The following is a 17029-nucleotide window of genomic DNA, read 5'->3' as shown; positions in this document are numbered from 1 at the left end:
TTTTAGGATACCATCAAATAAGTAGCAGAGGCTTCCTCACAGTGTTGACATTTCCTTTGACCTCTCAGAGTCACATGGCTATAAAGCGGATGGACAAATAAGCAAAGCCACACACTAAATAAGAGCACAAAGCCTTCACAAAATAATGTAACTTTTGAGTCAACCAGAAGAATAGCTACCAGCCATGCAGCTGCTTCATTGGACCACAAGAGTTAAATGTATTTTTCAAGCTTAAAGAAGTGCAATCAACAACAACTGAATCACACACTTCATTTAGTAATATGAAGGAGATAAGAGGAGGGCAATAAGCTGGGCAGTGTTTCAACAGTCAATGTGAAGTACTTAGTACGCCAGCAATAAAAACACAGGCAATAATGAGCACTACTCAAGAGCCAGCTGTGTACCTCATATAAACAAAACCCCACCATTCACAATCATTTAAAATTAAACAAGGAGAGGGGAATTTGTTAAATAAAGAATTGTTAGGTAAGGAACAAATGAGGCACAGAGGAAAGTTAAATGCCCCAAAATGTTGCACTTGCACTTTTTTTCACATATTTTTTGACCTCTGAACAATAAAAATGATATAAGCTTTCTAAACTGCATTTAGACCAGTGTGAAACTCTTTCATCTTTGTATCTTAGTAAAGAACAAAGAAATGCCATTTGTCGACAGATTTTAATATACCTACATAACACACACACACACACACTCACACAAAACAATGACATTTTATCATTCACTGTGGGGAAGTACAATATATATTGGTGCTAAATAATTTCTTATTAAAATATAGTATAAAAATATTATGAACTTAATATAATTTCTGATAAAAAAGGTTTATGAAGCTTTATTAATGCAACTTGGAAAATGCAGAAAACACCACACACACAACTATTTTGATCACTCAAATTCATTATCTTAAGGATTTAGAATGACTCGATTTTCTAGAATGGTTTTTAAAATCCCTGTATCAATGATAAATTGTCTTTTCTAAATTAAAAGTATACCATTTTTCAAGAAGACAAAATAATTTATAATTTTTTGATTAATTGTGATGGTAAAAAAACTTCTTTGTTTGAAAACAAAGTAATACATTATTTCATTTATAATTATTTTAACTCTTATTATTAATTATATTCATTATATTAACTTATTATAGAATAATATAAATATTATCCTTTTACTACTACTACTACTACTACTACTAAAATAATAAGTATTTGAATTATTATTATTATTATTATCATCATCAGACAAAACAAAAAGAGTCTGTTCCGGTCAAAATTTCTATAAATGTTACACCAACATAAATAAATAAATAAATAAACAAATAAAATAAAAAATAAAAATGAAAAAATTAAACATTTAAAACAATTAAATAAACATTTTGGTGTTGGTCAATGTATGAAAGAGCTTGACTTCAGAGGAATCCTAGAGAATAACCTCTTTATCTTGTTTGAGTGGCACAGAATACACTGTAAAAAAAAAAAAAATACTGTGATTTTAACCATCTACATTGTAAGTAAATCACTAGCATAAGTGACAAAATTTTACTCTGGGTGACTAAATTATTTGTATTGTTAACCATTGGCTAATAAATTCTTAGATTTTACTCGCCAGTGTATGTGTTAAAGGCTATTATAAGATTAGCACAGATATATTTTCACTCGTGGAGTTCTCTCTCCATCAAGTGATCTGTCCTTTTCAGTTCATCTCAATGGATGCACAGCACACCTGTATTCGACTCTCTGTAAACTCTTTGTGAAGGCGCACGACTTCCCGTCGCTTTGCTGATAGTGCTGTTTCTCCCACATGAGAGCGAGAGTCTTACCATGCTGAATCGACGTGCTACAGATAAACTATATTATTTGTTGTATTTTCCTGTCAAAACAATGGAGTTCATTTAGAATTATTTCAAACTTTTTCGAACAAGCAGAAGATGGGTGGTGGGAAGTGGGTTTTGCTGGTAGTGGGCGGAGCTAATACACAAATGGCAATTTCATTGGCTGGCGCACAACTATTACATCCCTGTTTTGATTTCAGCAAATCACTTCAACCGAACGCAGACAACGTGATTAATATTCATGAACCCAGCAGCTCATCAATCCATAGTGCATTGTATATTGATAGTATGGTAGTAGAATTAGTAGTAGTATTATCTTTTAATAATAATTAATATGATCTATTACTATTTTTTTTTTTTTTTTTTACAGAAACCCTCAATGACCAAAAACATCTAAAGCATCAATACCAGTCTTAATTTCAGTTAAAATGATATACATGGATATCAAGTTTTAGTTCTAATCACTAAAGTTCTATCATTAAACAGTGCTTAATACCATAATAAAATGCCTGACTGACTGATTAAGAAGCTAAGATTTAAGAAGTTGTGCCATTTTACAAAGATAAGCTGATTGGAATATATATATATATATATATATATATATATATATATCAGTCTGGCGAGTAAACTAAAAATTTGACTAGCCAATGGTGATTATATTGCCAAGGTGTGCATAGAAGGTTGGATTTTAACAGTAAAAAACCTGTGAAAATGCTCCAGTACAAACCTGTTGAATGGTTAGTGGTAATGTCCTGTACAACTTACAGGGAAAAACTGTAAACTGACGGTTCCCAGAATTCTCTGTGTTGCATTTCAAATTTTGTTTGAATTTGATGTTTTTTTTATTTGAAATAACTATGTTTATTCGTTTATTTTTTCTGATCTGTTATGATTATTAGGGTTATATGTTACATAATGTTGTTAAATTAATGTTTATTGGCTATTTCAGTTTGAAGAGTCTCACCATGATGGTGTTTAGTGCTTGTCTGAATTACACTGTGCACCTTCTATGTACTGTATTATTTAAAAGCGGTTTGTGATGTGCTTTGTTTCCTCACGTTACTTTCTCATCACCAACTGCTTTTGATGATTAGTGTATAACAAAGGTGCAAAACAGATTTCAGTCCTTCAATAAGTTGGTATATCAACATTGTATCAGTCAAATTATGGTCAATTTAAGGTAAAACCTTTCAACCTAAAATGGTGCTACCGTATTTTTTTACGGTATAATTCTGGCAACCACAGCTGTCATTTTTTTTATCGTATATTTTATGGATATCTTTTTACAGTGTAGATCATCATTCATCAAAAAAGAAAAAAAGATCCAAAGATAGTTCTCACAAAGTCCATTCCACCAAAAATCTTGACTTACACACTCACACATGAAAAAAATAAATTCCAAAATGAGAGATTTGATGTAGTATGTAGACTTAATTTTTGTTGGGCTGTCCGTGCTGTTCCATTAAAATGAAGGACAGCTGGAATTGTAGTTGGTGGCATGGAGAGAACCAAAGGCAAAAGGAAGGGCTGTTTTATTGTGTCCCACTGTAATGAGAGTGACGAACACTGGATGGTGGGTGTTTAGTGAGCGCGGTCCACTTCTCTCTGCTGATTGCTCCCTCTATGTACCAAACATTTATAACAAGCTTCTAGATTATTTTGTTCTGTTGTGAAAGGCTCTGACTGAAATGGTGTTTAATAATCTCCATCACTTTGAATTTAACCATCCGTATTACACCACAATGTTCTTTTTCAAAAAGTGTTTTTTTTTTTGGTTTATTTATTTATTATGTTTTGTAAAATGCAGTGCATGTAATGAGGAACAACTTCAAATGTGAAAATAAATAAATAAATAAATAAATATGGTTGAATTTAATTTTAAGGTCCAATTCTTACTATTAACTACAATTTTTGCAAACTCCTAATTACTGCTTATTAATAGTTAGTAAGTTAGTCATTAAAATTAGACATTGGGTAGAATTAAGGATGTAAAATATGGTCATGTAGGATATGCATTTTATAAGTGGCCAATATGCTAGTAATATGCTTGTATGCCAATATGCTAATATGCGTGTTACCATACATTTGTAAATGAAGATAAAAATAATGAAACAGAAATTTAATTAAAGCTGCAAGCAACATTGAAAGGGCCCTCACACCCGCATCCACCTCCACCCGGTGGACTTAAATGTTAAATGTTTTGCAATGTAACATCATAAAGAGATTTACATTAAACTGACCAAATCTGGTGTTGATCTAATTAAGCCTTTAGGTGGAGTTCCTAAAAAACAATGCCTGAAAATGGCAAAAACATTTGCCTCGGAAAATTCAAAATAACCGACTTGCTGTTGAGTCTCGCATTTTGCTCCAAGAGCCTATTTTGTAGGTATAAGTACATTACATGTATCTACCAAATTCCATGTATATACAAGAAACATACCTGGAGGGGCATTTTGTTGAAAGTGCATAGGTGGCGCTATTGAGCCATTTTGTCACACACACACTTCTGAAACCCATATCAGATGTAAATTTCCACTACTTCTAAAAAGTTCAAAGTTTCATGAGTTTTCGAAAATGTTAAGGCCCTCAAAAATGTGATTCATTTCTGAGAAGCAGAAGAAACGGAGCAATTCCAATAGGTTCCTCACACCATCAGTGCACTAGGCCCTAATAATTCAATGATTCCAGCAGTTTACGGATGTTTGTCTTTTTATGACACATCTATTCCGGTATAGACAAATCCGGCGAAACACGGAAGTAAAGTAGCGCCGCCATTACTGCGTGCCTTTGCTGCTAAGGAAGTAGCAGAAGTAGCGTGTTGGTCCCATAGGCAGCTGTAGCAGATGTTAGCTCAAGCTGTACAAAAAGTTATTTTTATATATATGTTTAGTACGTATGCTGTCCAGTGACAGTAAAAAAACAATCTGTGGGTCTTAACCATAGACTGTGGTCCTATCGCAATTACAGTCGGCAAGTCGGTCGGACTAAAAGGGGAAAAATTATTAATTGGGTCGGTCAAGTTATTGGCAAACAAGAATATTTTTAAGGATGGCCTTATAATTATTTGAAACTTGTGAACATATTAGCAACACAGCTTGTAATGAGAGTGTTCAGTTGTGGTCATAAATTAATACACTTCTTATTAACATTTCATATTTTTACATTATTCCATTATGTTGTCAATAAATTACCTTCATCAGTAACTTTTGGCCACTGCCTGACATCATCTACCCAATGTTCCCTTTCACCAGACATTTTCTTTTATGAGCAGGATCCGCTTTCATTGAAATGTTATTGGAGGGCACCGGCAAATGTCACACCGTCACACTTCGCAGGCACGCAATAATGGCGGCAGGCAAGATGGCGGCGCCCATAGAGTTTGCAGCCGATTTGTGTATATTCTACAGCCCTGAATGACATGGCAAAAATATAATATCCATTAATTAAATAAATTGTAAAAATTGTACCTTAATATTAGTTCAAATGTAAAAGCACATTATTTTTTCCCCACTCCCGCGAAAAAAAAAAAGAAAAAAAAGAAAGATGAGTAAAGGGTTTTATTTTATAGAAACAACATTGACACCAATGGAACAGAATAGAATCAAAAACAAACACAAAACAAAAACTACAAATTTTGTCAGACAAACACTACTCGCTAACATATCTTACTCTTATACTCGCAGAATAAATCAATCATAGCTGACAGCAAACAGAACATGTGTCATAAAGTGAGTAACCAAAAGCTATTATCGAAAACTAGCCAAAACAACTGCCATATCAGCTAGCACATGAATGTGTAACTCTCCAACATATACATGAATCACCTCACAATTCCCGTCATTCTGTGCCTCACAGCTGGCAGGGGCACTACGTAGAGTGACTTGCATCTATCACACACAAACACTTACTGAATGCTGATGATCAGATCTGAAGAGACTCATCCAGTGCTGCTCTTGAGGAAATGTGATGGGAGTAGAACAACACACAGTTGAGCAATCAAGTTCCTGAATGGACTGAAGCCAACCTGCTGCGTGTCATGACTGATTATACTTTCGCGGAAAAGAGCTTGAATTCACTCAGCAAATGCAATTCAATGACAACAAATGTCTGACATTTAAGTGTGTATAGTGTGTGACGAGTCAGCTGCCTCCTCGGGAGACCGGTCTTCTTCCCTAGAGGAAGCTGACACCCCCGTGCCCCGGACCGAAGAGGGGAGCGTGTGCCACCGCCGGACTCCGCCCCTTACCTGGACCCTTCCTCCATGAACAATGCCCGTCACACATGAACCCCGCAGCACAATGAGGACACCAGATTCCCTGTTGTTTTGGACACTTTTCCCCTTGGGCCACCTTAAGCCCCTGTTTTATTAGGTTTTTCTGTTAACAAACACCCTCTCCGAGGCCCAAAGCCATGCCCACTGTGTCTGTCTTGTGCTTCTCCCGCCACAGTGGAGGAGAATGCGGGCAAGGCAGAGCCTAGACAGCGCAGTTGGGAAACACCTGATGACGTCACTCCCTCTTTGCTTGCAAACATTTGCGAAAACCCGGACTGGGATGGAGGAACGACGGAGAAAGCCTCCCAACCACAAAAGGGGTAAAAAACTTCTCTTTTATTGTCATTTTTACCCTGTGGTTGGGTGACGCTATCGACTAAAACCCGGTTTCTCTGTCCCTGTTCCGGTGTGCTGCGAGAGGGAGGACTGCGCGGAGAGGAATCCCCTCCCTGCCTGCCCACTCCGACTGTTTGGAGCCTGGTTGAGGATGGTAGCACTCCCTTGTGGGCGGCGCCCTGATGATGGGGATGTCGCTTGGGAGAGGGAATGTGATGAGTCCACTGCCTCCTCCCTGATTATCATCGGTCCCCGTCCTAAATTACCGCCCTTAAATAGGCTCTTGACAGGAGTGGGTGTGTGAGAGGAGGGGTGCTGGACGAGTCAGGGCTGGCGGCGTGTGATGGGGCACACCTGAAGGAAATGGAGCCTCATCACCCGCCGCTGTTTAAAAGCCCAACGCGCCTCTCCTCGGGAGACTGGTCTTTTCCCTGTGCATGCACACTGGTGTCCTCATGGGTCCAGGAATGGTGCATTGAGGGACTCCCACGCCACCAGAGACGTGAGATGCCGGAACCGCAATCCGGATGAGAACTGTACCCGTTTACATGGCCAACGGGCCAGGATGCCGGGCCGTCCATCCCCTGCCAATGCCGCGGTCAACGAGAGTGATGCGGCCACTAGAGGAAGCTGCCACTCCTCGCGCCCCGGACCGAAGGGGGAGCGTGTGCGGCTGCCAGACTCCGCCCTTTACCTGGACCCTTCTTTCATGAATGCTGCCCGTTCCACACGAACCCCACAGCACAACGAGGACACCAAATTCCTTGTTGTTTTGGACACTTTCCCCTTTGGCTACCTTTATCCAGTTTTATTAGATTTTTCTGTTAATACAAGCCTCTCCGAAGACTGACACCGCGCCCACTGTGTCTGTCTTGTGCTCCTCCCACCACAAGTGATAAATCTCATCAATTCAAAGCTACACCTGAATGCCTTTTTGTTCAAAGAGCAGGAGAGAAAGTAATGCAAAACAATTGCCTTTGTCATGTTTGCCGGGACATTCAACAGATAACAAACTACAGCACTTTAAAGATAAAGGCACTGTACAGACCATGGTGACTTCATTTATGAAAACAATCAACTAGGCCGCAAAAGTTGACAAAGGTTTCCAGGAATTAATAACTGGGCTAAATAACCTTGGTAAAGGGACATAAACCTCAATTCGTAAAGGCTACATATGCCCAGCATTCCCCCTATTGATTATACGAGTGTTGTCAGAACATAACTTCAGATTTCATTAAACCTGTTCCATCGCGTCGCTGAAAACTGAAACACGTCTCAGTTCAGTAGTTTCTTGGAAACTTTTCCAGACAACATCTGCAGCAAAACAACATTCAGTCTGGAATAGAGGGTGACTGCAGAAGGACTGGTGGGGAAATGAAGTGGAAAGGCAGATGTCTGCAGAGGACAGCAAAAAAGAAGGGAGCAGATGAGACAGATGGAGAAGGTGCATGGCACTGTCAAACAAACGCACTGGCAACACATTTAACTAAGTTATTAGCAAAAATGCTTCTCAGACTATAATCAGTCCTGTGACAAAACCGTTCCTCTTTATTTCGCTCAGACTAATTGGAAATGTGTTAAAATTCTATCTCAAATCTATTAAAATAAGCTATATTCTCATTTCCTGTGAGTTCCAGGTTACCATGTTTTGTCTTTGTGGCAGGGTGGTGTCAAAATCAACGAGTCAGTTGTTGCTGCAGGTGGGAGTAATTGGTGTGACAAAAGGTGGCTTGCCGAAAGGTGAATGCTACAACAGAAACTAACCCCTAACCCTAACCAATTAGAAATAACTGTATCCATGCCCCCTACCTTTCAGCACACCCAAATCTTTCCACACACCTACTACACCAGGTTGCAGTTATCCCTACTTGAAAGAAATACATAATCTCACCATCAAAACATTGCTGTTGTGTAGCAATTCCATCAACCTTCTGAAATCTTTAGATATCACATTTGGAATTATACAGCAAATACAACCAGGTTTGACAAAAGCATATTCAACGGCAATAACCCAAAGATTTTATGTTCAATGGAATGTATGCATTCAAATATATTGAAAATATCACAAATTAAATTTATGACCTGGCAAACTGGAGAAGGTGCACTGCTATTTGCCTGACAGGATGGATTGGACTGTGCAATTAATTAACAGTAGAGACCAAAACTAAAACCTCCAAATGTGTTTTTTATTTTATTTTTATTTTTTTGCTGGTAGAAGCACTATAAAAATGATCTGATGTACAACTACTCCATGTTGTGAGTGGAAAACTCTCCAACAAAGCATATTTAACAGGACAAATGTGAGTCATGAATCATCCATGGGCTGCTCTGTGTGCTGCCACAGCTGTGGATGAGGCGTTGGGCATTGCAAACAATCCCAAATACGCAATACAGCAAACAAGATTATGAGAAAATCATGGAAACATCCATGTGTGCCTATGGGAAAATTATTATGTATACCCAACTCTTTATAACGTTTTGATATTTCCATTTTCAGAATTATTCAAGGCATAGTGTCTTGCAATACAAATATAGTATACATCATGGCATAGTTCAATAGGGTAATTTCCAAATCTATCTAGGATGCTCTAAATTATGTTTTTGAATAACATCATCTATAAACCATCAAGCATCCACATATGAGTAATGCCAGACTTAGTCTAAAGCCTTGCCATTTAGATTATGGCAAACATTCTCTCATTCCTGTACTTTAAATATGACATCTTTATGTAATTTTTAGAGACTTAATATTATATTTAAAATGCAATATAAACTAGACAAGGTGCAGTGTGTGTATATGTGTGAAAGCATTGGTATAAAGACCAGGAGCTGGTTGGATTACTGTGAAATCCCAATAATTGAACCATTCTGAAACTATAACATAATTTTCCTCCAGATTTATTTGTCAAGACACATTCATCTCTCATAACCATTCACATGCTGACAGCATTATATGGAGGAGTTTGCATAGTAAATGTGACTGAAGCACTATCATTCTCAGTGAAGTATTCTAAAAACTTGCAATACTGCCTGCCACACGAGGCTCACAAGATCCTCAGGTTGTACTAAAGTATGTTGTTACAAGCAGAGGGTCTCACACAATCATTTTACATACATTTACATTAGAGAGTTTCACTTTCAGGATACTTTCAGCCCCTGAATACAAAACAAGCAATTGAACAAACGAAGTAGGCACTGTGTAATGATGCATTGTGGGAAAATGGAAGTCTGGGGGCAGTTCCATCTGGGACTGACTGAATGCGCGGCGTAACTATGATAAATTGAGGGTCCCTGGTAACTCACTTAAAGTAAGCCCTGCAGACCTGGCCATGAAAAATTACACCGATAAAATGTTCTCTCCCTTTTCACCAATGTTAGTGTTCTCGCTTTTATTTCCCAGAAAATTATCTATTTTAAGCTCCCAAAAGAAGAGCAAACAGAAGTATTTTTGTTTTGTGTGTGTGTGTGTGTTCTTTTGACAGAATAAATACCTGTAAGCGCAGCCCAAATTTCAACCCCTCTATTTTGTTGGAGACATGCAATGATTATAAAAATAATAGAAAAATAAAAACACTTTCGCTTTGTGCTGCTGATGACAACCGCAACAACAACTTAAAAACATAAATTACAGCCAAATCACAACTGACAACACAAAATATCATAAACTCTAACTCTACAAATGGAAAAGTTTTATTTTTTGTTTGTTTGTTTTCTTCCTTTGTTGGAAGAAATTTCATAAAGCATTGTGAACAAAATCTGCCTTGATAAAAAGTGATGAGGACACGTCCCACCCATCCCCACTATAAATGACACATTTGTATGTTAAGTATAAAAGAGGTGAAAATAAGAATGGAATGTGTGGATGTGAAAATAAAAGGTGCTGAGTGGGTGGCAGAATAAGTAGATACTTGACAAGTTGCCACTGGAGTGGAGAGATGCTAACCTTTCAACATCAACTCACTGCTACTTCAGCTAATATTTCTTGCATTTGTTTTTTTTTTTTCTTCTTCTTCTTCTTTTTGAAATCATAAAGACTTGATAAAGGTTGAAGCCAAATGGGGGGGGGGGTGCAAACCTTGAATTTTGGTAAAATAAATGCTCACACACAGAGAGAAGTCTTCTGAGAAGGATACAGCTTTTTAACACTCACAATTTTCATAAGCTAGCTTGATACTTTTCAGATTCGCCACTTAACTTGGCATTTGATCTTAACGCTTCATGGATTCTAAAAGGCCAAGTCAGATTATGGTTAGCTGATTAGACAGACAAGAAAGCCCCACTAACACCCAAACTCACTTATTACACTCAGCTTTCACATCAGACTCTCAGTGGTGAACCAGGTGCAGTTTGTGTGCGTGCATGTGTGTGTTAATTCATTGTAACTGGGTGTGTGAGGATCGTTAATGAAGAAATTCTCATTCATCCATAATGATTTTTTTTTCGTCTGCTACTATAATTAAAATCAGACTAAACCGTGAGGTTACCTATCAGAGAGGTATTATTTAGTTTCTGCTTAATTGCCAACTTGTGCCGCCCATGCCAAAAGCTGCAGGTGTTTTATTGTGTGCGAGACAGCGATCATCTGCTCAAATGCGTTTATCCAAGCGCGCTGTGAAAATTTAGCGCACCAGCAAAGAATCAACTAAGATGACAAACAGTCTTTTTGTTCTTGTTTAGTCTCCATCTTTCACTCGCACCTCCACCAGGATCTCTCCTATTAGCGCCTGTAGCACAAATCTAGAGCTGGAGCTCAGCTGCTGCATGGCTCAACCTGTCTGCTATTTATATCTCCATCAGAAAAGTCACTGTGCAGTAAAGTATGGCACTGCTCAGTTCAGCCCCTCAGAGACAAGCTTGGCATTCAAGTGTGTGTCTAAGACATAACAGATAGAGAAAAAAAAAAAAAAGGTACGGGATGAGAAAGCGACCAAGTGACATAAGAACTGTGCAATTCCATGTCAACCACAACTTTCCTCAATAGGAAATATATATTTTCATAGTGAAAGTGTGTATTACATGTATGCATATGGGTGGGAGAACAAAAGACACAAATCAGATTATTTATTTTTTTTATTATTATTAGTAGAATGGCCTTCTAAAGATGGCATTGGATAGGAAGTGTATGACTCAGGTGTTGATTTAAAGCGGTTTAACACAATAAGTGCAATCCCTTTGCACGTTTCAGGAAAGCTAAGCAGCTTACTGCAGGAACGTGAGCTATAGTAAATGAAAAAAAAAAAAAAAAAAAAAAAAAACAGGAATACATTGTGCCATTCCGCTAATGTGTTTAGTACTTCTAAGTATTTTGAATTAATTTTCCAAACCATCATCAGTTTCTTTGGTGATATGGACTATCTAAATAAATGCAATGTCTAAGGAATACAAATTTGTCAGTAAAAAAAATAACAAAATAACAAAATAATGCCTTCTCAGCATCTTGTGAGAGAAAACTGCCTTTAGATATGACAAAAGGGTTTGCGCCACACACCCAGGTAATTACAACCGCTCCCCCACACACATGCAGGCAGCAATCCATTCTTAGCAAACTAATGAGGTGCAAGCGTGCATGTGTGAGCAAAAGAAAAGGGAAAGAGAGAAGGGGGCAAGTGGAACAAATCACACTGTCAGTCTTGTCTTTTGTCATCTTTCGGCAGGAACTCCTCAGGATTCTCCCCTTGCTCTCCAGAATGAAAGAAGAAGAAAAGAGCAAGGGAGCACACAGATGCTAACCTAAAGCAACAAACGGCAGCAGGAGGAGATGACCTAGTGCAAAACTGCTAGAGCTGAGAACACTGATACACACAATTAAAGAAGAGAAGCGTGGAAAATGATGACAAAAACCATGACAGCCACGTGACAAGGTTCTTGTGTGAGGCGGATGGGCGGCACTTGTCATGCAGGTTGTTGTGAGCAGCTGGACCATACTCAAGTACCCAGACAAGCAGCAGCAATTTTGCACTTGATGAATCCGAAAGATAACTCCATTTCATCCCTTCTTGTAATGGTTGCATCTAACTCGGCATGGAAAATTCAGGCTGATGGCTGGGAATAATTACAGCTTGATTGCCTAGGGAATGTTTGCGCACTTCCATATGTTTTCCATCTCAGTTTTTTCTCCATGGTTAGCCATATCAGAGCACAATGAGGAAGCTGAGATGCACATGGATGCATTTTCCCCAGGATCCAGTGGCCTAAAGTGAGTCTTGCTGCGCAGTCCTTAGATGGCATCTTTGGTATTGAAGTCTGGCTGAGTGAAAATGTTCAAATTAACCAGTTGACACTTGACCTCCTGCCACTGATAGATACCCCATGTTCTCCTGCACTGACATGCCCTTCCAATACCCTTTTAACCACAGGGTCAATGGTTAACCTAAAGAAAAGAATGCTGAAGGAGAAGGTGAATGTTGCTGAAAGAAGGAATCAGAAGGGTGGACATTAGTGAATGGGGCGGTAAAGGCAGATTCACACATTCAGAGGGAATAAAAGGCATCTCATCTGCTGGACTGCATGGGTGGGGTGAATGGGGGAAGGGTCCTGCCAGACTCAATAGCTTTCTCCCACATGTACGGCACAATGTTGACCAGGGAGAGAGTTCAGCCCTGTCGATTAAGATCAGTGTGAATGTACTATTTCAGGCAGCTGTAGGGCAGGGAATGGCCCATATAGAGGCCCCGGAGAGTGCCGGTCATACAGATGTAAACCCCTGGAAGTGAAAGCATTCAAAAGCAGCATCAAAACCCGAGACTTGTTTGCAATAAAATCTACAAAATGAAGTCATGATCCCAATATGGCACTCACAGCAATGGTGTTAAAAAGGTGTACTGTTTACAGTGTGAGATTGGAAGATAAAAGGCAATAAACTGGGCCAGACACTTCCCTAGAGTCTTCAAATACAGCCACACAGCCCTGAAAACAGGGACGTGTAAAAAAACAAACTGAACTGTCAAATCCTTCAGGACTGGAATAAATAATAGATGATTGACAGCAGGTTTCCATCCACTCTTAAGAGTCTAAAATTAAAGAGTTTATTGCTTCTGTGCCTTTCAGAAATAACCCATCTGAATGTGAAATGAGTAGTCTTAGGGAGACCCAATTGGTTAGTGATATATAAACATGATGGACATATTTACAGAAAGTACAGAAGTGACATGACATACAGCCAAGTATGGTGACCCATACTCAGAATTGGTGCTCAGCATTTTACCCATCCAAAGTGTACACACACAGCAGTGAACTCAAACACACACACACAGTGAACACACACCTGGAGCAGTGGGCAGCCAGGGAGCAGTTGGGGGTTCGGTGCCTTGCTCAAAGGCACCTCAGTCATGGTATTGCCGGCCCGAGACTAGGACCCACAACCTTAGGGTTAGGAGTCAAACTCTCAAACCATTAGACCACAGCTTCCCCAAAAGGTGAAAGATTTATGCGACAATGAAGAGAAACTCAAGGTTTGGTGTTGATGGTGTTGGTGGATTGGGTGTTGACGGTGTTGTCTGACAAGCAAAGTCATTCTGTATCCTAGTTTCAGTAAAACAAACAAAAAAAAAAATAGGTAATTTTGAGAACTGCAAGTTACAGTGTGTTGTAATGGTACATGGTATCAAAATATTAAATATTTATTTTATCTGATTATATATGAAATTATGTTTTGCATAGTGATAAATGTGTCAAAATTGCTGCCACAGAACAAATTCAGTCCTCTTTGTGTAGGACCATCCACAACTACAGGCAATGTTTTTCCTACAATAAACTCTCTGCTGACTGGTGAACATCAACCTCTGTACTGATGTACACTGCCAGGGCCATTTGTCATAGACACACAATTCATTGTGTTCTCATCAAAACATGGATTTGGTCCCATAGGCCCTAAAGATAGGCTATTGCTGTTACACAAGTTTCTTCCCGCTTTAACACCTTGTTCCCTACATATCAAAAGACTAAAAATCTGAGTGAATTGTAGGAAAACTATGGCAAAAGAAAACAACAACAACAACAACAACAGAAGGAGATGGATGATTTCCATGAAAGCTTGAGTTTTGCTTAAATGGCATTGCATGGGATTCTGAGGTCAAGCACTTACCAAACACTTTTTCAGTTTTAGGACTTACTATGTATGTATTTATGGGAAATGCAAAAGTGAGGCTCTGGTGTATGTAGGTTAGCTTGCTTCAGCCGATCTGCTTGTCCTCCCTCACCCCATGTTTAATCTCCTGCACTCAGTCACAGTAGTGGGGGCGGGATACTGCACCGCACTGCCATGATATTCCCAGTACCACTATGACACTGCACTAGACAAGAACAACAACGTAACGATATACTAGAATAAAAGTAACGTTCACTTTGCCAGACAGAACAGCATTGAAATTTACCACCTCTCTTTGAATGCTCACATCAATCGAGTTGTCAGATAAACATCAGATGTTTTATAGTGTGCTCTTAAAATAATCTAAACCCACTTCTTGGATCCATGGATCTATTGAACACCTTGTTTTCCGGATGTTTGCACCCCAAACATTGATCAGGCTCCTTCTGAGTTAGACCAGAGTGATCATAATTCACCATTGATCCTGCATGATCTCAATTCTGTCCAGCCATGAAGCTGTGCATTGATCAACTCTTGCAGGACACCAGTGGCCCCCACTGCACCCTCTTCATTGATCCACAGATTCTCCATCCATTCCCGCCTGAGATCCTGGACAAATGACCCATTGATCTGTGGCCAGTCCAGGGGAACTATTTCAGCAACCCATCCTGCCGCTCCCCATCCCAAGTACCCAAAATAGACTCAACCCCTTTAGCCTATTCCAACCCCCGACTTCCACTGCCGGTGATATCCCATACATGACACATCTGCATCCTGATATAACCACAAAACCACGAACAGCACTGAGAAAAAGACACCTGCTTTACATTACACCAAACACTTATCTAAACCAGAGCATGACTCTGCAGGTACTTCAAAAATCTCCAAAATTCATCTACAAATCCTTGTGGGCAACGTATTCTCAAGGCATCCAACTAGTTGTTTTGAACATGTTGCTTAAGGAAGGCTCACTACTTATCTACGGTTGTTGCATGAATATTCATGTGCTTCACTCTAAATTAAGTTCATGCTTGCTTTAGAGAATCAGCCATGTCTTTTATTTTGCAGGATGTACTATGGGGGTTACACTTTTCATAAAAGTGCGGTGAGCTACCAATGGACCGAAGACCACCCCACACATTCTGAAAATATCAAGCACTCTTTAGCAACAATATATCCTTGAATATTCTTACCACTTTGACAATAATTAAGTGACGGGACTTATATATAAAATGTATTTATCCTAAATGCACAATGACTTATACTATTGCATATTAAAAGTAACCTCCAAAGAATGTACTTTCACTGGTACAATTTTTATTTTTACTCTGGCATGAAGTCAGCATCAATTTCTCATCATAAGCCTGTCTCTGCGCACAACAGAACACACTCGAAAAACCAACCAACATTTAAGATTTTCAGTATACAGACTTGTGCTTAGATAAAACAGCCATACCTGTTTGCCAGATGTAAGTGGATTTTGTGTTGGCGACTGTTTGTGTCTGGACATCCCGGACATCCCATAGCCCAAAAAAGAGCAGTGCTACTCTGAAGAGGGTTGCAAGAACCCCTGCTGAAGTGCCCCCTCTTCCTGCTGCCCTGCGGGCCAGCCCCATGGCTTCAGCCTGGCCAGATAGATCCACACGGCTCAAGTCTGGCCAAACAGACCCGCACGATACACACACTCAGCAGGAGATTTATGCACAAGAAGATGCGGCACAGGGGAAAGTGTGCCTGCTATTGTCCCTCTCACTCTTCTGTACGCGGTTCCTTCAGGAAAGGGTAATCCACTTGTCTCTGTCTTTCTCCACTAACTCCTCTATCTTCCCTCCTTTTATTTCTTATTCGCTGTGCTCTCTGGGTCAGTGGAGAAGAATGAGGTCTGAGTGGAGGAGAAAAAATAAAAAAAGCTAGAGGAACAATAGATCCCTCAGCTCAGCACGCTGCTTGTGCGGCTACTGCGTCCTGGCTCAGCCTGGCTGATACAGCACCTCCCATTTCCCCCCTCCTCTCTGTTCTTCTCTCACTCGCGCTTACTCATACAGTCTCGCTCTCCTTTACTAATCCAGCATGCACCTGCAATCATTCTCTGTTATCACTTTGCCCTGCTATCAAGGGTAACACTATTCTTTAAGCAATAAGGAACTTGGGCTAGGTTCTTGGGGCTGATGTAAGAAACACGCACATCAATTTGGTGTTTGTGTGTTGACTTGGGATTGGTTGCTAGATTCATAGCACCAGCTGGGACTAAAAGCTATGAAGAGATGCAAAGGAAAGATATCGCCGTGAGTGTGAAAGAAGAGCGAGGAGAAAAAGGTGAAGGGAGGGGGTCCGAATCTGGGGATAGTAAGAGAGAGAGGATGGCAAAAACAACCGAATGAGAGTAGTAAAACCCCTCATGAATATTTAATGTGAGCTCACTCTGACCTTGATGATATTCAAACCATAGAAGGGGTGCAGTGTTATGAGTGTTTTGAGATACGGTCTC

The 17029-nt window shown here is 39.6% G+C and overlaps 1 protein-coding gene across 2 annotated transcripts in view; it reads right to left on the bottom strand.

Annotated features, from left to right (window-relative positions):
• Positions 1-16497, bottom strand: part of LOC127935659 (thrombospondin type-1 domain-containing protein 7A) — a 104685-nt gene extending 88188 nt beyond the window's left edge. For both annotated transcript variants that reach the window (XM_052533741.1, XM_052533743.1), the window contains exon 1: positions 15998-16497. In XM_052533741.1, the coding sequence (XP_052389701.1) occupies positions 15998-16157 (160 nt within the window). In that variant the 5' untranslated portion in view covers positions 16158-16497. The remainder of the gene's footprint in view (positions 1-15997) is intronic.
• Between the last annotated feature and the right edge of the window lie 532 nt (positions 16498-17029).

Source organism: Carassius gibelio, chromosome A19 (assembly GCF_023724105.1).
Source record: "Carassius gibelio isolate Cgi1373 ecotype wild population from Czech Republic chromosome A19, carGib1.2-hapl.c, whole genome shotgun sequence".
NCBI classification, from domain to species: Eukaryota; Metazoa; Chordata; class Actinopteri; order Cypriniformes; family Cyprinidae; genus Carassius; species Carassius gibelio.
This window is presented reverse-complemented; position numbering and strand designations above follow the sequence as displayed.